The sequence below is a fragment of the Anthonomus grandis genome, chromosome 2, assembly GCF_022605725.1.
Source record: "Anthonomus grandis grandis chromosome 2, icAntGran1.3, whole genome shotgun sequence".
Taxonomy (NCBI): Eukaryota; Metazoa; Arthropoda; class Insecta; order Coleoptera; family Curculionidae; genus Anthonomus; species Anthonomus grandis.
The window spans coordinates 493,280-519,593 of record NC_065547.1 but is presented as its reverse complement, the minus strand read 5'-3'; the positions used below and the strand labels follow the sequence as shown (position 1 = coordinate 519,593).

The window sequence follows — 26,314 nt, the reverse complement described above, 5'->3', positions numbered from 1 at the left end:
TTTCATTGCCTATTTCACTAAAGTAAATAATATGAAATACACATTTTTTTTCTAATTAGCGATTTTTATTGTTTGTCTACCCGAAAAAAAAGTTCACGCTTCGCCACTGTGTTTTAGCACCTGTTTAGCAGAAGTATTTGGAACTGGATTAATATAGGTAAACTTGGAAAACCCGGCCACAATAACTAACAAATATTGGTTACCATTTTCGGTTTCAACAAATGGTCCTAAGTGGTTCATGTGCAGAGTATGGTGAGGTCTAGCATACTTGGGCAAAGAATGTAGATAACCATGTTGTTTACCACCATGTTCTTTATGATAAAGACAATGTAGACAAGCGCTTATGTATTTCTTTACAAATCGATTCATTTTAGGAAACCAATATGAACGTTTAATTCTATCAATAGTTTTATCGAATGAAAAATGTCACCTACAAAGTTTAGGTACTACCCATTTACGACCATACGGAGTTATTTTAAATAACTTATTTCCACGAAGGTCATAGTTCTTAAAAATATCCTTTTTATCCGTATCATCACCACTTAATAAAATATCTTTAATATCAGGATCCAAGTCTTGCGCCTCCCGCAAATAATCATTTTCCGTTATAAGACAGATTTGACGTTCATTTGATTCTTTTTCTGGATTTTGAAAATTCCGGCTTAATGCGTCGACATGTTGCATTTGAGAACCTGCTTTATGGCACATTTGAAATAAAAAATGTTGCAGAAATAGAATCTAACGAGCAATACGTGGAATAATTGATTGTTTATTCCAGGCATTTTTGACTGCATTACAATCTGTAAAAATAGTGAATTCATTGCCTATCAGATAATATCGAAATTTCTCCAAAGTTTTTACAATTGCCAGTAATTCTAACTCGAATGAATCATAGTTTTTCTCTGGCTCAGTCGTTTGTCTACTAAAAAATGCGACTGGATGTTCGATATTATTTGATTTCTGTGTGAGTATACCTGCATAGCCTTCTCTACTAGCACGAAAATGAAATGCCGGTTTTTTTGGGTTAAATTATGACGAAAAGTTCCTATAAACATATGTCCGAAAGTGCTTCGTTTCCGAGATACAGGGTGTTCAAATTTTCTTAAAAAATCGATTTTTTATTAATATCTAAGAAATGCCTTTGCTGTTTGCAATGTCATTCACACCATTTCTGGATATCTTAATGATGTATCTTTTTGACATATGACAGTTGATTTGTTATTCCAGGGACGTGCCCACGGGGTAAGCGGGTTAGGTTTTTTGTACAAAAAATAGCACCTAGTAGATTTTTTGAACCTCCTGTACATTTTTTGGATGACGCAACTAAAGATGGAATTGTTTCAACTCTTGGGTGTTTTTCGTATCTCCCTCCGTTTTCGATAAAAAAATTAGTTTAATGCAAACGTTTGAAAAAACTTGAATAACCATAATAAAATGCCTACTTATCGATTTACAGGGTGAAGAATAGTAAATACGGTAATTTGGAATTTTGACATGACATTAACTGTACTACCTGTTGAAAAATAGTTTTAATTAAACTTAGGTACATTAATTAAATTCTTAGAATAAACATTAGTAAATTGATGAAGGTAATGAAAAGCTATGGACTAAGAAACGTACGCTATAAGAGTTGTTCAAAATGAGTTCCTCCAACTGCAATGCATGCGTCTGTCCTGCGACGCATTGACTGGCGAACACGTTCAAAGATCCCTGGCGTGTTTCGAATAATATCGCAATTTGCAATAATACGATTTCTTAATTCTTCAACATTTTCGATGGGGGTGGTATAAACTAATTGCTTGAGGTGGCCCCAGAGGAAAAAGTCTATCGGATTTAGATCGGGAGATCGCGCAGGCCAGGGTTGTATACCTCCACGACCTATCCAACGATTGGGATATACTCTATCTAAATACTGTCGAGCAATTAAGCTGAAATGCGCCGGAGCGCCATCATGCATGAAAAACATTTGGTACCTTAAGTCAAGCGGGACGTTTTCTAATAGTGTTGGCAACTCCTCTTGAAGAAAACGCCGATACACTTCTCCACTTAACCTTTGTTGCAAAAAGAAAGGACCAATTAAGTGGTCTTCAATGATTCCAACCCAAACATTCAGTGAAAATTGGTGTTGATGGCGACTTTCACTTATTCCATGTGGATTTTCATCTGCCCAAATGTGATTATTATGGAAATTCATTATCGAATTCCTGGAGAAATTAGCTTCGTCCGTGAAAAGTATTTTTGATAAAAAAGGAGGATTTTCTACAATGTTTTGTTGTAACCATCGACAGAAAGCCACTCTATGAGGATAGTCGTCTGGCAAAAGTGCTTGTACCCGCTGGATGTGATACGGGTACAAAAGCTGATTTTTCATTATTCTAAACACTGTTGGCTGACTAATGTTTAAAGTGGCAGCAATCTGTTTTGTACTCGTTGAAGGATTATCCTCGATTTCGTGGAGCACTGCTTCTTCAGCTTCTGCGGTTGCAACTGTGCGGGGTCGTCCATTGTCGACTGTAAGTTTTTTAAAACTTCCACTTTCTCTGAGACGTTGATGGAGGCGAGTAAACATTTGACTATGAGGAAGTACTCGGTTAGGGTATTTGTCCGCGTAAATACGCCTCGCTGCTTGTGAATTACCATTAGCAAGACCATACACAAAGTGCATATCGCACATTTCACTATAAGTGTACTCCATTTTAGACAAAAATGAGGAAATTGTCTACTTGACAGGAAAAAAACAACACCTTATCACTGAGCCACACCTAGTAATGTTAAATGAACTGGTATTTTATTTATTGCATTTTCAAAGCAACGAAAAGAATGCGACAAAAACTAAAACGATAATAGTATTTACTAAATTTTGTTTAATACGTATTTACAATTTCAACATTCCGCAGTATTTTTTAGATCAGCAGTTGTTAATGCTGTACTTGATATTCGACACTATGAATAGGTAAGTATTACATTTTAGGAAGAAAATTATTTCTTTGCTTTCGCGTGATTTAAAAGCATTTACTTGTATTTTTACAGAGGGATGCAAAAAAGCAATTCTTAATTTTTTTATCGAAAACGGAGGGAGATACGAAAAACACCCAAGAGTTGAAACAATTCCATCTTTAGTTGCGTCATCCAAAAAATGTACAGGAGGTTCAAAAAATCTACTAGGTGCTATTTTTTGTACAAAAAACCTAACCCGCTTACCCCGTGGGCACGTCCCTGGAATAACAAATCAACTGTCATATGTCAAAAAGATACATCATTAAGATATCCAGAAATGGTGTGAATGACATTGCAAACAGCAAAGGCATTTCTTAGATATTAATAAAAAATCGATTTTTTAAGAAAATTTGAACACCCTGTATCTCGGAAACGAAGCACTTTCGGACATATGTTTATAGGAACTTTTCGTCATAATTTAACCCAAAAAAACCGGCATTTCATTTTCGTGCAATATTAATGAATCACCCTGTATACAGATGTTGGCAATTTAGGATTAAAAATTGCTAAAACTGGTTTTGATATTATTTGCTTCTTTAGAAAATCCACAATTTTTGAATGTTCATGGTTCCAAGTCCATTTTTAATTTTTCTTTAATAATGATGGTAAGGGAACCTATATGCGTGCAAAATTTGAAATGAACTTGCGAAAATATCCGACCAAGCCTAAGAATTGTCTTAACTGGTGTTGTGTTTTAGGGTTAGGAAAATTAGACACAGAATTGATTTTAGCGTCTGAAGGTGATGTTTTGTTGAAAGTTATTTCATAGCCAAGATAGCTTATTTTTCCAGTAAAAAGAAAGATTTTTTTAATTTAATAGTTAAGCCATAATTTTTCACAATTTCCAATACCTTGTTTAAAATGTCAATACCTTCAGACAGTGTTTTGGAAGGAATTAAGAGGTCATCCAGGTATGGCCTCACTTTATAACGACGAAGCGGAGAAAATATTTCATTCATAAACCTTTGAAACCGAGGGCGCATTACATAACCCAAAGGGTACTCTGATCTACTCATAATGGCCCTCAGGGGTTACAAAGGCAGCGTAGAGGATTGATTCTTGACTCATGGGAATCTGGTGATACCCAGAACAAGATCCAAGTTTGTAAAAAATTTATAGTCTGATAAATTATCGATTATTTGTTTTTTATAGTTATTTTATTTAATGCTCGGTAGTCTACTACTAATCTCTTTTCCCCATCTTTTTTGTTTACTAATAGGGCCGGACTTGAATAAGGCGATTTGCTTTCTCTAATAATTTTGGCATCAAGTAATTCTTAATAAAATAAAAAAAATTAAAAATAAAATTAGGTTTAAAAACTTCAGTAAACCTAATTAGTCCATCATGATTTTCCACCCACCGAGTTTCACACATGGATGTTAACTTAGTCCATTTACTATTTGGAACATATTCTTTAATTTTATTTTTTAATATCTCAGTGCGCATAGCTGGTATTTATATAAAATTTGCAATAGATTTTATTGTTCCAATACAATTTCTGATACTCTGAATCTTACAGGAATGGGCAAGAGCTAAATTTAAAGAATGAGCACTACAGTGCACATATATTGCAGCTGGATATTTTTCTCTAATTATAGCCTGGACACCTTTAAAACTGCCACTCATTGCAGCGGCCCCATCATAACCCTGTCCAACCATGTAAGTGCAATTCACCCCAAGTGATTGTAAACTTTCCAGCATTACTGTCGCTAAATTCTTACCAGTAGTATTCTGAACAGCTACAAATTTCAAAAAATCTTCCTTCAATGTATAGGAAGAGTTGTCGACATTTTTATCAAAATCTATATATCTTACACAAAGGAATAATTATTCAATACGAGAAATATCTGTAGTTTCATCCATATTTTGCTCTGTTTATTTTAACTACAATTTCATGTTGTATTATTTCTCCACAAATTTCTTTCTTCTTAAAATTGGCAATGGTGAATACCCTGCTTTAAGTAATGAACAAACTGAAAATTCAGTTTTGATTGAATTGCCTTTAAGTATAATAAGCAAACGACATCGTGGCCGAAATTTTTGGCGTTGGATTTCTAAAAGCTAAAGATGTAATACAAGTCTCTAAATACGCAATTCTTGCACCAAAAAACGAACATTGCAATTACATTAATACAAAAGTTTTAGATTAAATACCTGGAATCGCAAAACACAGAATAATATGGTAGGTACATAAGATTTACTCCTAACAGTCCTAACCTAACCTAAAAATAATAAATAGACGAATCTATCCATGTCGCATGTCGCGGAGTAGCGTTGCACGATTGTCAGATCTCAAGCTTGATCTTCAGTCATCACCTAAAACGTCACCCGCGAGCTTAACGGATTTTTTTTACGATTCCAGACTATTGTTAGTTTATTTTTCGTTCATTTTTAATATAGAAAAAGTGATTTTGCACTTTAGAAATTTCCTTTTTTGACCAATAGAGTGATTTAAATACTATTTTATTGTATTGTTGACCGTGATTAAGTAAATTTGGTCCTGGCCCTAGGGGCGAGATTCAGCGCACAAAAATTCAGATATCTAAACGCCTGTTCTTCCATCTAACCAAATAAATCTAATAAATTCCATCTAACCTAATAAACTCTATATACATCTGGGGTATAACAAGTAACGCAAAAAAAAAATCTAATGAATGCTAAGCCTCCCTATTATAATATAACAGTCGCTAACAACCGAGAAAGAGAGACAACACTATCATCTTCTAATGCGCTAGAAAGAAACAGCATAGTCAAGGCAACGCTTTGTTTGTCATTAATTTAGTTTATTTGGTTTTGCGACCGTACAACCGGACATTTTCACATATTTTTAAAGCTAGTTTTAAATTTTAGCAATAATCCTTTAAAAATAATTTAAATAATTGAACAAATGTCAAAGCAGGATAGACAAAGACGACACGATAAGTCATCTGTCAAAGAACGTGGAAAACGCAGTCCTGCTGCTCACAATAATGAAAAGTTCAAAACTTTTGTGTGAATGTGAAAATGTGAAAATCCCGTTCCGCGATTATTATCGTTTCCTTTTTATTTATTTATAAGAAAAAATGTTCGATTATTTTTAAAGTTTTTATTTGTTTGCGTAAAATGGACGGCTTGCCAGCAGATTTGACGGCTTTTCTCGGTAAGTAGGCAATGTTTTTACACTATATCTGGGGACATTTCAAAAAAAAAATACGTTCGAAACATATTTTATTCGTGTTTTTGTTGATAATTTCGCCTTATCGGTCGGTATTCGATTACTCTTGGTGCCCGTGACGTCAAATTGTCTTTTAAATAAATAAATTGGATAATTTCCCTGCTTTAAAGAGCCTTTCTTCATGCATTATATAGGGGGGAGTAAAGTACTTAATGTTTATACTCTTTTTAAGGTGATTATTTTATTTATACTGCGAGGTTGGTTTCTCAGAGGTCTTTCACATGTCCACTTTATCATTAATAAAGACGCCTTGGATATTAGTTGTTATAATAATAATAATATGTTCAAGAATTTTGTATTGTTTACATTTGCAGTTGGAATCAACAGGTTGCCAAATAACTGACTGAATTCCCACTATGATGTAAATTGTATAGAACATTACATTATTTTTTTTAAATTATTATTATCATTGGTGATTTAACTTATTTATAACTGACTGTCTTAATAAATTTATATAAAATAAATTATTTTATGTTTTACCTATCTATTATTGATTTATAATACCTACCTTTGAAATGGAATATGTTATGGTAGCAATACCATACCTAATTGTAAGTAAAATCTGTATTGTTGTGACGAATTCATAATGAGTTACTTATTATATTGGGTATTACGTCACTTATAGCAAAAATCAATTTAGAAATTTTTTTATCTCACACGCTCAACAATTATTGAAAAGAAGAAGAAAATAGACTTATTCACGTATTTAAAAGAAATATGAACTTAAATCTGTAACGATACCGTTCGATATATTTAATTTAATTTAAGTTCAATAAGTTTTAAATACAATAATTTACTTGAGGTATAATAGATTTTTTTTTTATATACCTAGGAGCTGAGGTTCAATCTATTAATCTCTGAGCTCGTTTCTTCTTTTCAATATGCTACCTAACTTCGTTATGAATATTATAATTAAAAAACGATAAAATACAATAAGAAGACCTACTTTTTTTAAAAAATACCTAATTTGAACCAACGTTTCGGTAGTTATATCTACTACCGTTATCAAGGTAATTAAAGTAAAATTAAATTAAATTAAAAATAAAATATACTTATCTTTCAAATTTTTAGTAATCCAGTCTCATCAAAATTTCTTCCTAATTCGAAAATACTTTATATACTTTTTTATATGATTTGACGGTTTATTAATAGTTTGACAAACTATTTTGAAAGATAACAAAATTTTCAAAGGTTACTTTTTTTAAAAATTAAAGGGGTGTGATCTTAATGTAAATTAATCATAGAAAATACATGAATATCAAATATTTTAAATCATTAATTAATTTTGAGAATACCCTGATCTACCTCTCTCTTTAGCAAAGGAATCCATGTATTATGAAAATCAACCGAACAAGTAGCTAAGCATTTATCTTCATTTAACATTATAAATGCACTTTCCTTTATCTTACGTAATTTTGAAATTGGTTCCTTTGCTAAAATTGAGGAAGCATTCCAGTCTATTCTGTGGTTATTGTCGAATGCATGTTGTGTAATTTTTGATTTTTGAAATTCATTGTTTTTTATGTAAGATTTATGTTCATTAATTCTTTTTGGTAATGGTCTACAGGTTTCACCTATGTAAAATTTACCACAAATACAAGGAATTTTATAGATTACATTTTTATTAAATTCATTTTCATTGAAAGGTTTAGTTTTTGTTAATAAGTATCGTAATGTGTTTTGTGATTTAAAAATAGTTCTTATATTAAATTTTTTAGCAATTCTTTTTATCTTATCAGAAAAACCTGGAATAAATGGTAAAATAAGATTTGTCGTAAAAAGTGGTTGATTCAATTTTATACGTGGATTATCAAACTCTTTAAAGCAATTTTCTAAAAATTCTTTGGGATAATTATTTTGAATTAAGATATTTTTAATAAAATCTTTTTCAGTTGTTAAATATTGATTATTACAAATAATGTGTGCACGATCATATAAACTTTTTACCACTCCTTTCTTTACCATTATTGGATGATTAGAATTAAAATTAAGATATCTATTAGTATGAGTTGGTTTACGGTAAATTCTAGTTTCAAAATTTTGTAAATCCTTTTTAATTAAAATATCAAGAAAAGGAAGCTGACCATCAGCCTCCTTTTCAAGAGTAAATTTTATAGTAGATTCTTTTGAGTTAATGTAATTTAAAAAATTTATAAGATCTATTTCGTTATGGTGATATATTGAAAAAATATCATCAATATATCGCCACCATATTTTAGGTTTTTTATCAAATGTATTAATAATTTCAGATTCAAAATTTTCCATAAATATATTACTTAAAATTGGTGAAAGAGGAGAACCCATAGCCATACCAAAGTTTTGTTGATAAAATTCATTATTGTATTGAAAATAAGTAGTTTTGACACAATAGGTTAAAAGTTCTAAAATTGTATTAACGCTTAATGTTGTACGTTCTGCCAAATTATTATCATTCTCTAATTTATTTTTAACAATATTTAAAGTTTTGTCAACAGGAACATTAGTAAAAAGACTTACAACATCAAAACTTACCAATAGATCATGAGGGTTAAAAGAAATTGTAGAAAGTTTTTCTAAAAAATGTTGAGAATTTTTAATGTAAGAATCAGAATTATTAGTGTATGGAGTTAAGATATTTAAAAGATATTTTGCAAGAGGATGAGTAGGTGAATTTATGCTACTAACTATAGGTCTTAAAGGAACATTTATTTTATGTATTTTTGGTAAACCATAAAAATGTGGTGATTTACTATTATGTGGAGTTAATTTAAATCTATCAATATTAGAAAATTGGTTTTTATGCTTTTTAAGTAAATTATAATTATGGCAAAATAATTATCCCAAAGAATTTTTAGAAAATTGCTTTAAAGAGTTTGATAATCCACGTATAAAATTGAATCAACCACTTTTTACGACAAATCTTATTTTACCATTTATTCCAGGTTTTTCTGATAAGATAAAAAGAATTGCTAAAAAATTTAATATAAGAACTATTTTTAAATCACAAAACACATTACGATACTTATTAACAAAAACTAAACCTTTCAATGAAAATGAATTTAATAAAAATGTAATCTATAAAATTCCTTGTATTTGTGGTAAATTTTACATAGGTGAAACCTGTAGACCATTACCAAAAAGAATTAATGAACATAAATCTTACATAAAAAACAATGAATTTCAAAAATCAAAAATTACACAACATGCATTCGACAATAACCACAGAATAGACTGGAATGCTTCCTCAATTTTAGCAAAGGAACCAATTTCAAAATTACGTAAGATAAAGGAAAGTGCATTTATAATGTTAAATGAAGATAAATGCTTAGCTACTTGTTCGGTTGATTTTCATAATACATGGATTCCTTTGCTAAAGAGAGAGGTAGATCAGGGTATTCTCAAAATTAATTAATGATTTAAAATATTTGATATTCATGTATTTTCTATGATTAATTTACATTAAGATCACACCCCTTTAATTTTTAAAAAAAGTAACCTTTGAAAATTTTGTTATCTTTCAAAATAGTTTGTCAAACTATTAATAAACCGTCAAATCATATAAAAAAGTATATAAAGTATTTTCGAATTAGGAAGAAATTTTGATGAGACTGGATTACTAAAAATTTGAAAGATAAGTATATTTTATTTTTAATTTAATTTAATTTTACTTTAATTACCTTGATAACGGTAGTAGATATAACTACCGAAACGTTGGTTCAAATTAGGTATTTTTTAAAAAAAGTAGGTCTTCTTATTGTATTTTATCGTTTTTTAATTATAATATTCATAACGAAGTTAGGTAGGATATTGAAAAGAAGAAACGAGCTCAGAGATTAATAGATTGAACCTCAGCTCCTAGGTATATAAAAAAAAAAAAATCTATTATACCTCAAGTAAATTATTGTATTTAAAACTTATTGAACTTAAATTAAATTAAATATATCGAACGGTATCGTTACAGATTTAAGTTCATATTTCTTTTAAATACGTGAATAAGTCTATTTTCTTCTTCTTTTCAATAATTGTTGAGCGTGTGAGATAAAAAATTTCTAAATTGATTTTTGCTATAAGTGACGTAATACCTAATTGTAAGCACAAATTAAATATAGTTCATATAAATCCCTGGTCTTTATGTAATAAATTTTCAGATATTAGGCACTTTATAGAAAAATCTAAGTATGATATAATTACAGTCTCTGAAACAGGGCTTAGCAATAAACTCCTTTCTGAATCTTTTTCAATAAAAAATTTCAAGTTATATAGAAAAGACAGGGAGGATAGGGGAGGTGGTGTCCCAATTTATGTAACTAATAAATTAAAAACAACTCTTATTGATTTGCCTTACTCAGGATATGGCATTGACCATCTTTGGATAAGTTTTAAGCATGTGGGGCAAAACATAACAGTGGGAGTAGTTTATAGGCCACCAGCAGTAGCATACTCTGAATTAAAATACTTGCATGACTTCATTCCAGAAGTGATTTGTACCTGTGATGTCTTTATATGTACAGGAGATTTTAATATTAATATTTTAAATAGCACCACTGTAGAATGTAAATTTTTATATAATATTTTACGACTTTTAATTTGACTCAAATTATTGATAAGCCTACTAGAATAACACTAAATAGTGAATCTCTAATCGACCTCATCTTTGTAAATAATATTAACCTAGTCAAGGATCATGGTGTGATACCCTGTGATCCAATACAGACAGATCATGAGGCTGTATTCTGTACTATAAAATGTGATAAACTGAAGCCGATTAAGACTATGATATATAAAAGAGATTTTACACTGACTAACTCTGAAGAATTAAAATATCATTTAGAGCATCTAGATTGGCGTGAGTTATATAAGACTGAACTAAAGTAGAAATACTTAATTCTAAACTGTTAGATTTATTTGATATGTTTTGTCCATTAAAGCTGAGAAAATCTGGAAGTACCAGTCCACCATGGCTAATCCATAATCTAAAAAAAATGATTGAAATGAAACATAAAGCCTTTAAAAAATATATCTCAGTAAAAACTGCTTCTATTTATTTATTTATTTATTTATTTTATTTATTTATTTATCAACGTATATAACATTTCAAGTACTTATTAATAATTAACAGTAGTCTTAAGTAAAAACTATAATACTAACAAACAATACTGTGCTAAACCTAATCCAAAGAGTGGGGGTAGGGCACTATCCCAAGATAGTTGCCCTAGCTGACAACTTAAATTTATTTAAAGATGTACTGAAAAAATCAAGATCTTTTGCAAATCTATTCACTGTAGAAGCTATTCTATTTATAGGACTGTTTAGTAGATAGGATGTTCTGCAAAAGGGAATGTGAAGAAGTGCCTGACCTCGTGTTGTGTAAGAAGATACATGCAAAGAGAAAAGGCACAGACATTCCGGACTTCTAACAATACCATTCAGAATCTTAAACGCAAAGCAAACATCAAAGAACTGCCTTCTTCTTGATAAGGAGTTTATGCTCAGGTGCTAGTCAAAACTCATTTATTAATTCTAAAAAAACACAGGCTATATTGTTTTCTAAAAATGAGATCAACTTAGAAACTGCCACAGCTGTAAAACTTAAAATTAACGATTATGAAATTAATTGGACTAATCAAGTAAAAAACCTTGATTTGCACATGGACTGCAGGTTGCAATTTGATGCTCATGTAACTCATGTTTGTCAAAAATCATATCACAAACTCAAAATTCTGTATGAATTCAAAAATGTCTTACCCCTAATTAGTAAAAAAATTCTTACTGAAAGCCTAGTACTTAGTTGACCGGCCTACCTTAATATTGTATACGGTCCATTCCTAACTGAAAATAACAAATATAAAATTCAAAAAATACAAAATTCATGTGTGCGGTTTACTAAAGATCTTTCACGCAGGGATCATGTTAGTCAGCATATTTCAGAAATTTATACTTTAAATATGGCAGAGAGAAGATTTGCAAATCTTAGCTATCTTGGCTTGCAAATCTTAGTCGAGTATATAAAGTAAAATATCTCAAAGAGCCTACTTATTTATCGGAATTTTTGATGGGCCGTGGAGATTCAGTAGATATTCGCCATAAAAATATTTTTTCTATTCGTCAGCATCACACTGAATTTTTTAAATCTTGTTTTGCTTACACAGGGATCTATACTTATAATATCTTGCCTATGAGTTTTAAGGAAGTAAGTCACACTACTTTTAAGCATAAAGTTAAGGACTATATAAGGGAGAGCAATATATCAAATAATTTATTGTGACACATAATTATTTTACTGAATATATACATATGTATGAATAAATAGGTAGGAATATTAGCAGTTTTAGGTTTAGATATTTAGGCACGGTGGTTATTAAAATACGCGTAGCGGTACTTTCCACCTTTGTATGGTATTCTTATTTTATGTCATACAATAAAGTTTATTTTATTTTATTTAATAATACCTGCTATCACACCTAGGGCATTATGATAATGCCCGGAAATTTTATTGCTTATCCAATTTTATTTCTCAGAAAGAATAAACATCCATTTTATACAAAAATAATTTTAATAGACAATTTACAGACTATACAAAATAGCGATAGTGCTGCCTCCTCTACCATCACAAAAAACACTGACCATTCTATAGAGGGATCAGCTACATTTTCCGGGACATTTCAAGAAAAAAATTTATACAACATATAAAATGCCTAAAAAAAAAAAAAATGCGAGAGAAAAATGTTACAAACAAAATATATGCATGTAGGCAAAGGTAGCAGAGATAAAGGGACACATAAAGGTATGTTCAAAATTAAAATTAACAGATTAAAAGCTTAGCATCTACTACACAACATCCTCAGCCTTAAAAAAGTCTTCAATCGAATAAAAGGCTTTTAGAAGAAAATATGACTTCAGTTTACAACGAAACTGGCGCAAAAACTGAACACTTCTTAATTCCACGCTAATGTGATTATAAATCATTAAACCGCGATATATAAATTAATCTTTGATAGATGTAAAATGAGGAATAGGAAAGGGAATATTATTAATCTGTCTGGTAGGATAACTGTGATGTCGGATTGGAAAACTGTTCTTATTTTTGAATATTAAACATGCAGTTTCGAAAATAAATAATGATGGTAGGGTCAAAATACGACTCTCTTTGAAAATATTAGGGCCTTAAATAAACTTCTGACAGCCCTCTTTTGCAGCACAAAAACAGACTGAAACAGATAATTTGAACATGCACCCCAAAATGGAAGAGCATACCTTAAATGCGACTCGAACAAAGCAAAGTACACATCACGAGCAACATCTCTCCCCAGTTCATGAACGGTTACCCTAACAGAGAAGCAGCCAGAAGCAAGTTTTTTATTTAACTTTATTATATGGTCGGAAAACTTTAAATCTTTATCAATGACTAAACCAAGAAATGCAGAATTGTCTACCATGTCCAATGCGTTCTCACCAAAATCAAGACTCTCAGCTTGAAAATTGAAACCAATAATATGGGACTTTGACATATTTGAGCAAAGTTGATTGGAATCACATCATTGCTTTAATTTCAGGAGATCGGCTGCAACATCTCTGACAAGCTGCTTGGGATCTTTATTCGACCATAAAACCGTTGTGTCGTCAGCAAACAATGTAAAATGTCCACATATGCTAAGAGTAATAAGATCATTAATGTATACAAGAAATAGAAGGGGACCAAGAACTGATCCCTGTGGAACACCACAATCCACAGACTCCCTACCAGAAAAGTCACCATTAAGGTACACAGACTGCTCGCGACCAGACAAATAGCACTCAAACCACTTCAGTGCAACACCCCTAACTCCATAAGCAGAAAGCTTCTGAAGCAGTATCCTATGACTCACACAATCAAAAGCTTTGGACAAGTCACAGAACACCGCCGCAGTCGCCTCTCTTCCATTAACACCCTGGAGAAGTTTGGACAAGAAATCAAACATAGCGTCAAAGGTGCTTTTCTCTGATAGAAAACCAAATTGTTCATCTCGAAGAACCCCTTGCCCCAGAAGAAACCTTAAAAGACGATCCTTCATAAGTCTTTCAATCAACTTAGATAAAGTAGACAAAATTGAAATCGGCCTATAGTTGGATGGACTAGAACGATCACCCTTATAAAGAGGCAAAATTTTTGCTAATTTTAGGCAAAGAGGAAATGTGCCCGACTGAAATGGAATATTAATAGCATCAGAAAGAGCCTCAAGGAAGTTTTTCCAATAAATTCACTGAAATACCATCGTCACTAGATGCCCTTTTCTTTTTCATCGATCCTATAGTGCAAAAAATCTCCCTGGGAGTAGTGGGGCTGAGGTAAAATGAGTTTCCGCTAGTGGTAGGTAAAAATTTGAGAGGGTCATAAGTGGAAGAGAGACCCTTTGTGAGGATATCAGCAACCGAACAAAAGTACTTATTCAATATGTCAGAATCAATCTGCACTTCTTGAGAGCCATTACTCCTGGACACAACCTCATTAACAATTGACCACGCTTCGCGTTGCTCATTGGAGGAATATTTCAAACGTTTGGAATAATAGAGTCTTTTCGCTTCACACACAACTTTCCGGTAAACTTTTCGATATCTCGAGAATAGCGACAATACAAAATTATTTATCGGGTAGAACTTTTTTAAAATACCAAAAAATCTAAGATTACGACCGGAAATGTGAATACCAGGAGTTAACCATCTTTTCCGATCCACAAATCGATTTTTTAATGGGTGAACGGGAAAGTATCTATCAACTAACTTTGAAAGAGATGCGTGAAATGAAGCAAGAGCATCCTGCTCACAAAATATTGAGTCCCAATTAAAAGATCGACATCCTGCGTCAAAAGACCGGAAGTTCCTTGTGCTGTAAATTCTACCCAAACCTCTGGATTTGTATCTTTTTCTGAATGGCACCTGAGCCAGGATGGCTTTATGATCGGACAAAGCTGGATCAAATACATTACAAATTACATTCTCCTGTATATTGGAGGCAACATAGTCAATGGTTGTTGATGTGGTACCTGTTACACGCGTAGGGCTGTTAACATGCATAGAAATATTAAAAGAGGAAAGCAAATTAATTAAATCCAATGTAGCCCTATTCTCCCCATCTTCAAAATCTATATTAAGATCGCCAGCAAGAATTATAGTATTTTTAGGAGAAAATTTTAAAAGGAATTGTTCAAGCCTATCTAAAAAAGTACTTATACTACTATTTGGGGAACGATACATACACACAATATAATAATTGGCTTTACCAGAATAAACAATTGAGTATTCAAACTCCTTTTCGACACTAAGATCATCAAAATCGCCAAAACCAACAAAGCCGTCGCAAAAACATTGATGCACAAGAGCAACAGTGCCACCATATCCAAGGCCAGCCCTACAGAATTTGGAAGCTACAGAGTAGCCAGGAAGGGAAATTGGTTCCTCATTTCTCAACCAGTGCTCAGTAAGTATTGAATAGTAGATTGAATATTCATAATTTGCCACATTGATTTAATAGGATTTTTACCTGATGAAATGATTTTATTATTGTAAGCAATTTTTGCAGTTCTTATAGTGGTTAAGTAATTTTTTTTTAAAAAGCTTTATATTGGTGAATATTTCCTGGACGCTTTCATCAAGGAGCTTGAGAAGATCACCAACAAGCTTTAAATTGTTATTAAACCAAGAACCATTGCATGGATTGTTTGCTTTAACTTTAAAACTCTTTGAGTGGAAAGGATTGATAAAATTTCTTTAATATCTCAAGGAAATTTTCGACATTGCTTGTTGTATTTAATGAGTACTTCAATATGGTTGTAAAAATTAAACATACCAACTTGAGTCAGAGACCGGATTTGAATTGAGACTTAATTCAAAAGTTAATAGGCAAGACCTGTGGTCTGAGAGTTCTAAGTGAGCTGATTGGTTAGTCAAGAGTGTTGGTATAACCCTCTAGTAGGTATCTCTGGTAGGTTCTTTGAATAGGCACTCAAAGCCATGACTATGGAATAAGTCACAGACTAGAACTGCTTCGCTTTGAGGTGTATCAAAGTGCACATTTAATTTTGTTTAAAAAAAAATTGAAAAGAATCATGAAAAATGGCTCATCACTCAAAAAATAGGAAAAGTAGACATCTAAAAATTTGGATTTAGATTTCAGACCATATCAAAACCGCACTTACTTACTTCCTGAGTTATTTCTGCTTATCACACCTGCTGTTGATCATTTCATATTTCCAGTGCAGTTCTCCGATACAGGATAAAAAAATGTATAATAATTAGAATAATTATCGGAGTTGGTCGACCTTCACGTCGTCGTCGTCGTCGATTAAAACAACAATTTGGATTTTATTTTAAACATGAACCAACCCATTTTCCCGCGTTGGTGCATTCCTTGCATTGTTTCTCCCCAGTTGTTTTTTTTTTACTATATTACTTAGTCTAAATGGTAATTGCGAACGCGTAAAATGAGGATATTAAATAAGCACAGGATGTCTAATAATGTGGTTAGTACTTCTGAAGTCATTATAAATTCTCTAGCTGAGGCCTTGTTTCAGTTTTTTTTCGAGATATTGCGATGTCTCAGTTAAATGGACCACCCTGTATAAAGATGAATTCATGGATGAAAACTTCCAGTTAAATTAAGAATTTTCTATATCTGGCAATCATGTAGCAATACATACTCCCCCACCCATGTCGAGGACAATAGCGCGAAAATAAATGGAAATAAATAAAAAAAAAATACATCGGCACGCGTGTTTATCCGGTTAATGTTTGGCTCGCGTGCGATTCACCATCTTGATTTAGAATATTTTTATGCATCGATGATGACAGCCGCTTTGTTTGATCAATAGAGTGGCCAGCAGCCAATTTATTGTGGGGGCGTTTAATCCCCTTTAAACCGCCCTCCCCCCTAAGGCTCCTTAGTTTCTTGGCGTTTCTTGAACGTTCCAAGTTAAATGGACACGCGACATGGTCGTCGCATGTCGACTTAATTACGTGAGAACCTTTAAAAAGGATTCGCAATTCTTCACTCACACACAGCAATAAAAACTTATGAACAATGCAACTAATCAACTTTATGTAGAGAATAAGAGTCTGAATAAAATGACATCTCGTATGTTAATTTTTGACTTTTAGGTCCTACGGTATTTGTATTTTTATGGTTCCATTTAGGGTAAAATTTTTTTCTAAATAGACAATTTTTTAATCAAAAAGGCTTTTCATAAATAGAGGAGACTCTGGTTTTCGGTTTAAATTGATAAGTGATTATTTTAACATAGTCCAATCATTTAAAGTCAAAAGTTGACATTTGTCACTGTATGCAACTTTCAATCGAAATATATAAAGATGTACAGGGAATCTCAGTTAAAATTCATAAAATTGTAGTCACAAAAAAATAATAAATACGTCTTTTAAAAAATAATTACTTTTCATACAAAATTTCCCGATTTAATCGTTTTACCTGAAAATTATTATAGAAGAACTTATTAGTGACGCACTTTTCAAAAACATCCTCTATATATTTTTCTTTTTTAATTTTTTTCCATAAAAAGCGAAAGTTTAGTTTATTTGATGGTAACACACCCAATAATTGCATTGCGCCTTATGGGGGGTGGTACCATAGACATTTTTTACTTGACAGTTTTTTTGCACTTTTTTTATTTAATTTTTCAACATTTTATGAGGTTATTATTATTTTATTAATAAAAAAAAATCTTGTCTGCATTGTCACCTTAAATACAATACAATCGCTTTATTGTCAAAAAATTATAAATTTTGTAGACAAAGCTAATATAAATAAATAAATAAACACATGAGTACACAAAAAACAAAAACACAAGACATTTAGATTTTATACAAAATAGGTAACCTATTGTACATGGTCAAATTAATTATACAACTAAATGTTTGTAAAGTCAGATATTAAAAAGAATATAAAACAATACAATAATGTAAATTAGGTAAAAGAAGTATACTAAATAAGTTGAAGTTAAATTACGACTATTATCACAATATAGGTATAACTAATTCTAGGGATGGAGACTAATAAAGTAAATAGGGCCAGTGTGTGTGTGTGGTATTTAAAAGGAAAGATTAAAAAAGTCTTCTACTGTGTATAAAGCCTTTTCCAATAGTAAAGCTTTTAAGGCATGGCAAAAAACAGGAAAACGTTGTCATAGATTTAATCGTAAAAGGAAGATGATTGTACATTTTTTTTGCTCTATAGAGTATAGAAGTTTTTACTAAATCCGACCGTGGGGTTGGCAGATAAATATCATGCTCTGCTTTTCTAAGTGGATAGTTATGAGAAGGCCTCTTTGGAAATTCTGACACATGCTTTCGGATTAAGCAAACAGATTCAAATATAAACAGTGAAGGAAGAGTTAATATTCTATGTTTTTTAAAGTATTCTTGGCAGTGAGCTGTACTGTCAAGTCCCAGTAAATAGCGTATCGCTCTCTTTTGCAACATGAATACGCGCTCAAATTGAGTGGCACAGCATGAACCCCAGAATGGAATGGCGTAACGAAGATGTGACTCAAAAAGAGCAAAATAAACTGATTTAGATGTTAAAAAGATTAATTCTTTGAAAATAGATCTGTATTGATTGATTTGTATTGTCCTTCGAGCAACACAGCCACTTCCCTCTTCTAACTAACCGCATTATGGCGGACCAGGCTGCCAAGTACAGGAGGCTCTCTATCCAAAGAGCAACCATAGGTGTGGATATCTGGTTTCTCAACAACTGTATTAAGGAACAAGTCACTCCAGCTTTTGCCAAGGTTAGCACTTCTAAAAATGTTCCGGCTAAACATAAATCCTATTTAGAACTTAAGTTAATTAAATCTGAAATCTGCAAACACTATGCTAAACTTGACTTCATAAATTGTAAACTAAAATTGATTTATATTGACCTGTGTAAAGGCTACAACAGTGAAAACTTAAAACATTCGCTCAATGACATACAAGACTTGATCATCACTGAAAAGAAAATAAAATACAATAAATTGAGACAAAAATTGGATAATCTTATCAATCATAAGAATTTTCTTCAACATAGGAAAGAACAAAATTCTCTGCATTTGTTTTTCATGATAGGGTAAAGAATTTTTCTAACGCCAATTTTGATAGAGCCGAAATGGATCTTCTCAAACTAGGCTTAAAACATTGTTTTAATAAAGAAATTTCCCAAAATGATTTACTTCAATTTTCAGTTGAGCTTGATGCAGTTATTGAGCAAATTTCTAACAATATCAATTTAAAAACGTCTCTTCGCAATGACCTATTTAGTATATTGCATAAATTTAAATCTAATTTTAAAAAATCAAAATCTTACTTAAACTCTCCAGACAAAGTCCTAAAATCCATTAAGAACAAAATAAAAAACTATAATTTGGTGATCTCAAAAGCAGATAAGGGAAATTGCTTGGTGATCATGAAAAAAGCATTTTATATATCTAAAGTAAAAACTTTTTTAACTGAAAACCACTTTAAACCACCAAAGTCCAGTCCTTTTAACAACTTTGTCAGAAGGACCTCCACTATTATAAAACAATTTGACCGTTTTTTAGAAGAACATAATGCTCCATATACCCTCTTATCCAGCAACCCTACAATTTTATTCTTAAATTGTTAAAAAATTTAACAACCTTCTACCCTAAATTTGGTGTTAAAAATTCTACTGATCTTGTAAATAAACTAACAGACTCACAATTGCCTAATAATTATCTATTGGTTTCTTTTGATGTAACTAATCTTTTCACTACAGTGCCTAAATCTGAAAGTGTGAATATAATTAAAAATATCTTGAAGGACAAAATAAATAGCAATAATCTTATTTCCCTAATAACATTACTTAACCACTGCCTTTCTCAAGATTTTTTCCTTTTTAATAATACGTTTTACCAACCGCCAGATGACGTATCTATGGGCAGCTGCTTATCTCCATTTTTGGCGGCGGTCTTTATGGATCACATGGAATCAAATTCTATAATGACTGATAACAATAAAGAAATTTTCAATTGGTACAGATATGTTGACGATTGTCTTTGTTTCTTGAATTGTGACACAGTAGGAGCTCAGTTACTTTTAAACAAGCTAAACCAAATACATCCTAAGATTTCTTTGACACTAGAAATTGAAACAAATAATAATTTAAATTTTTTAGACTAAACAATACATAAACAATCAAATAGTTTAGAATTTTCACTCAAACAGACCACATAATTTCAAATGTTTCCAATCACCCTCACCAACACAAAATGGCTGCCTTTAATTGTTACGTTCACCGTCTTTTAAGCATTCCTCTATCTCCTTCTAATTTTCAAAACGAAATAAATGTTCTTAAACAAATTGCTTATAATAACAGCTATGACCCCAAACTAATTAATATTTTAATCAGAAAAATAAAATTAACAAAAATTAAAAAACAGATCTTTCCTGATGTTAAAAAAGATAGTAAATTCATATCTCTACCATTCATTAATTCTCATCTAAATAAGAAAATCAACAATAGCTTCATTAAACACCAATCAGAATTACAAATTTCTTATAAAACTAAAAACAACTTGGGTTCGATTTTGATCAATACCAAGAATAAACTTGACCCATTATCAAAGGGTGGTATTTACAGATTGCAGTGTGATTCTTGTGATTGCTCATATGTGGGACGAACTTGTAGACCCTTAAAAACACGCATAGCCGAGCACTTAAGTAGACTCTCATCTGCATTTGGTGAACATATAAAAGCTAACAACCATAATTTCAGTCCAAAGTCTAATTCTAAAATTCTCTAACAGGTAACCTCTAAGAACTATAACCGACTAGATTTTCTTGAAGACATTTATATCACCAACGAGCTCATAAAAAATCCCTCTTGTTTAAATATACAAGTGAACCTTAACAGACCTTACGTTCCATTACATAGAAGACTCCACAATTAAATTTTTTTATAAGCATTGGCAACTTTCTAATTTAAAAGTTCGCTTTAAAGGATAACAACTTGCTTATCCGAACAAAAATTCACTGTTGTAGTCAACTCGCACTACCGCACATCATTTACGATCATGACATCTAGACCGATCTGTCGCTACTACCACTCTGATAGGTTCGCATAATATAAATATTAATTTTAAAGTAAAGTTAACTGTAGGTTAACCTAATTTGACACACATTTTTTCCGCCATCTAAGAAACCACAATAAATGTAAACAAAACACAAAGGAGACCAACGTTCTCCCCTTTTTAAATACTGTTCGTCCTGTTTAGTGTTCTGTATAGTCTTAAGTGTGTCTAAATGTTAGGTGTAATTTTAATAATATCGAATGTGTTCCCACTATGATAAACTTCTGGGCTTAACTCACAAGTGAGTACATTCCATTCGTTCACGCATTTAACACCCAACTCATTTCAGTTAGCACTGATGATGGCTCATACGCCGAAAGCGCTCTGCTAAGCTTTTAAAATAAAAAATTGCTCTGAATACATCTGGTTTGGTTGATTTGAATAGATCTTATGGCGAAACATGCTGAGCTTAACTTTGTGGATAAGGTGTCGATATGAGATTCCCATTTTAGAGAGCTGTCTAAAATTAGTCCCAAGAACTTGACAGATTCAACAATATCCAAACTGGTATTTTGCAGAGTAAAAGGTTGAATGGTACTTTTATATGATACAACCTTGGTTTTAGAGATATTAAGGCATAGAAAATTGGAATCGCACCAGGACTTAATGGTAAGTAAATCGTTAGATATAGTTGCATGCAGAGACGTGATATCTGGAGTGCTCCAAGTAAAGCTGGTATCGTCGGCGAACAGACAAATTTTGCCGCTGATATCCAGATTGGCCATGTCATTAATAAATAGGAAAAAACTAAATAGGGCCCAAAACTGAACCTTGCGGCACACCACATTCAATTGGTTGGCATGAAGACGTTGTCGTATCAACCTTCACGAGTTGACTTCTGAAACTAAGATATGACTTAAACCATTTGAGGGAAGATCCTCTAAACCCTAAGTGTTGCAGTTTGTTAATTAAAATATTATGATTAACACAATCGAATGCTTTTGAGAAATCGCAGAAAACTGGAATAAACACTATTTAGGAGCGACAACATAGCATCACTGGTGCATTTATTACTCAAAAATCCAAATTGATTCGGTGTTAGAATTCTATATTTAAGCAAAAATGACAAAACCCTTTCTTTAACCAGTCTTTCAACAATCTTAGATAAAGTTGGGAGAAGTGCTATTGGGCGATAATTTGAGGCTTGATCTTAATCCCCTCCTTTATGCAGTGGAATAATAATTGCAGTCTTAAGGCAGCTTGGAAAGATTCCCCTCTGAAATGACATGTTAATTAGGTTCACCAAGTGACTTAAGGTGCAATCAGGCAGGTTTGCAAACATTTTGACAGTAAGGCCGTCTGTACCTGACGATGATTTATTTTTTATTTCGTTAATTGTACTTCGAAGGTCAGTGAATGATACAGGGGTAAAAAAGAAAGTCTGCAGATTACCATTAAAAAGATACGAAAGTGGATTGTGAGAAGATGATAGTGCTTAGCCACATTTACAAAGTAATTGTTAAGGTCCTCCGGTGAAGTAGTGATAGTGCTAGACGAGGAAGATTTATTTCTCAATTCGTTAACAATAGACCATGTTCCTTTATACACATCAGTAAGCCTTTTGTTATAATAGGCATCCTTTGCAGCTTTTATTGTCTTGTGATAAACTCTTCTGTATCGCCTGACGTAATTGTGGAAAACGTCGCTGACGGAAAATTTTTTTAGGTGCTATAATGAGCGCATGTTTTTTGCTGATATACGTAAGCCACAAGTAGACCAAGGCTTATGATGTTGAACTTTTATAGGTCTCGAAGGAAAACACTTATCTGAAATATTTGATAAAGTCCTTGTAAATCTAGAAAACTCATCATCGATATCATCAGAAAGAAAATCCCAATTGCACTCAAGGCACTGATTCTTGAAATTTAATAAATTCTTGTCACCAAAAAAAACCGCCTAATCGACGTAAAGTATTTTTGTTTTTAGATTCCAAAGAAAATCTACAAATCATAGCTTCATGATCAGAAAACCCTGATATATATGAATACTATTTAAAGTGCCTCAAACCTGTAAAAATTGCCGAAAAATAGCAGATGTTTGAACCAAGACATACATTTTCTGAGTTGTCGATTTTTTCCTGCATTTTTTAAAATATCTTAAAAATGTTTTAAATAATTTTAAGTTCATGGGCTTTTGAAGTCATTTTTTAACATTTCCAGCCATTTCAAGCCTCTTTTGAACATTCAAGTGACTTCCAGTTTATCCAGGCGTTTGAAGCGTTTTTCCATTTGATTCTATACATTTGAAGTCTTATTCGGACACTTGGAGTTTCCCCCCTGGCATTTGAAGCCAATTTTAACTCTCTCTTTTGAGTTGTATTTAATGATAAAATAAATAACATTTTATTAGGACCACATTATTTGATGACACTTTTAAACTTTTAAAATTCGACTTTTCGTTTTTTAGAAATCATCATTAATTTTAGTATTCATTAGGTTCTTTGATAGGTGACCAAAATAATTTATGTCTGGCTGCGAATGGTAAGTTTAATTTAAAAAAAAATGCATATGTAATTGGCCGATTTAGTCGTTTTACCTGAAAATTATTATAGAAAAAGTTATTAATGACCCTTTTTTGTTTTTTTTTTGGTATTTCGTATTTTTAGTTTTTTAATTTTTTTTTACATGAAAAGTGAAAGTTTAATTTATCTGATGGTAACACTCCCAAAAATTGCATTGGGTCTTATGGGGGAGGTACGATGAAAATTGTTTTCCTTGACAATTTTTTTGCATTCAACAAATTTAAAAGGAATAAAAAAATTAATTATAATTTTTTCAAAAATTTATGAAGGTACTCTAATTTTATTAAAAAAATAATAATTCATTATTACTTAATATACTCCAAAAAAAGTGCCTTGAATCCGAAAAAATTGCAGAAAAATGGAAGATGTTAAAACCAGGACATACAGAAACGTACGTAAATAACCAGGGAATTTAGAATATTCTTATAAACCAATATATGGATATACAAGGTGTCCCAGATGAAATGATATGCATGGGGATTGTGGATGTAAAGGAAAATATGCCCGTGCTGGTCTTAGGATTTCTGGAACCTTCGTTGATTTCCATAATTAGATTAAGTACTATAGAATATAACTTGCAACTTGTTTAGAATAACTCTGAATTAGGTTCTATAAGAAAAAAAAAAAAAAAAATGTTATTATTATAATTGTTATCAAAATTATGTTTGTCATGTATGTCACGGTCAATTGTTTTTTAAATATTGGCAATTAAAATTTATGCCGTGGCCTTTTTTTCAATTGTTAATATATACTATAATAATATAATAACAAAGTTAATAACATATAACAGGACCTAATCAAACTCCTATAAAAGTCTCTAGTATTAAATAAAATTAAAATTCACTTTCGTTTACCCCATTATGGGGTCCACCCATCTCACTTGCCCGGTATCAAACGGTAATTTTATGGTTTAACAGTCGCCTGGCAACCATAAACAAGAGAACGAAGGGGTCGGAATGGCAAAATTTCCATCGTAGTTTATCGATATAATAATTTTGATCGAGAAAGGAGTTGAACTCCTTTTGTTCTCCTTGAGGGCAGTTTTCTTGTTATCGTAGAGTTTCGAAATATTCGGTGTGTGTGTGTGTGTGTGTAATGGTCATTTTTTGGGCATTTTGTGCATAATGTGTCCAATGTCATAAAGAAATTATGGAATTTTGGGATATGGACGACCGTCGGGAGACTAGAGTTACTAGAACTAATACCCAAGGTATCGTTTATGAATTATATTATATTTTAATGATAATGCGTTTTGGGTTGTCTCTATCGCTTATGTTTCTCACAATCCTTCCAATGTATGAAGAGAACTTCATCCAATTTGGTAATCACTCGATACAGCTTCTTATTGATTTGTTTCAGGAAGGAACACAGACTTTGGAGGTATAGAAAACGAAGGGATCGACTTCTCCCAGCTGGAGGATTTCATTAACAACGAGGGCACCAACACCCAAAACTTCAATTTCGGGGATCTCCAGGCCCATCCGGCTGGTGGAAAGCTCCTTAACGTCATAGTTGAAAACAAACGAAACAATAATGGGTACATACCCAGTCAATCAACCCCTTAAATCCCACTTAAATTATTGCTTTTGCAGACACTCCTTACCGGAAAGCCCTCCGGACTCGAGCTCGGAACACCCTTACAGCCCTCAAGACGGATGTGAGGCCCCCATAAACGCCTCCGACAGTATTTATACGAACTTAGGCCCCATTTATAAGCAGCTGAACCCCATTGATAACTTGATCCTGTCCTCTCATATCGTCACTGATCCTGGCAGTGAGGGATTGGTGCTGCAAGACAATCGAATCCTGGTGTCGCACGACGTGAGGAACGGCACTAATTTACTCAATAGTCGCCTCCTCACAGACGGATTGTCCGCAGACCACAACATAATCCTCGCCGAAAATGTGCCTGGGTCGGACTCTTTCGCACGTCCACTCTATGACGACACGGAAGAGAAACACAACATGATCCTGAGTTTTCCCGAAAACTTGCCCAGAACCAACCTGGATCCGGGAATCACGTTGGAGAATAACAGTCTGGAGAACGTTTATACTGATCTGCAAAGTGCCCGGAAGAAGAGGAAGATCGATCCGGACTCTGCGTTAGTAAAAAGCGAACCAGGTAAGACCGTTTGAATTTTCTTATTTACGTTAGAACCTGTGGTATGACACTCAAATCACAAAATAGTTTTACCACTATCTATTTTATTCTCGACACGTTTTCTTCCGGGAATGTTAACATTGTTAATAATCATTATAAATCACACGAAATGATGGTGTTCTTATTATGATAAGAATCAATCCAAATGCAAATTTAACAGTTCATGAACTTGATTCTACTAAAATAAAGGTGGCTCGCATAACTCTGGAACATCAAAACAAAGTCTATATATTTCAACATTTCTGTATTTTTTTTTAGGACTTGAATTATTAGTCTTTTATGATTTTTTTAGTTTGTCTTTGTTTTGTACTCTGTTGGAGTTTGGA

The 26,314-nt window shown here is 32.2% G+C and overlaps 1 protein-coding gene across 1 annotated transcript in view; it reads left to right on the top strand.

Moving 5' to 3' along the window:
- Positions 1-5,814: 5,814 nt before the first annotated feature.
- LOC126747670 (myelin regulatory factor) overlaps positions 5,815-26,314 on the top strand; it is a 64,034-nt gene continuing 43,534 nt past the window's right edge. The window contains exons 1-3 of the mRNA XM_050456428.1: positions 5,815-6,136; positions 25,187-25,364; positions 25,420-25,949. Coding sequence (XP_050312385.1) covers positions 6,100-6,136; positions 25,187-25,364; positions 25,420-25,949 — 745 coding nt within the window. The 5' untranslated portion in view covers positions 5,815-6,099. The remainder of the gene's footprint in view (positions 6,137-25,186; positions 25,365-25,419; positions 25,950-26,314) is intronic.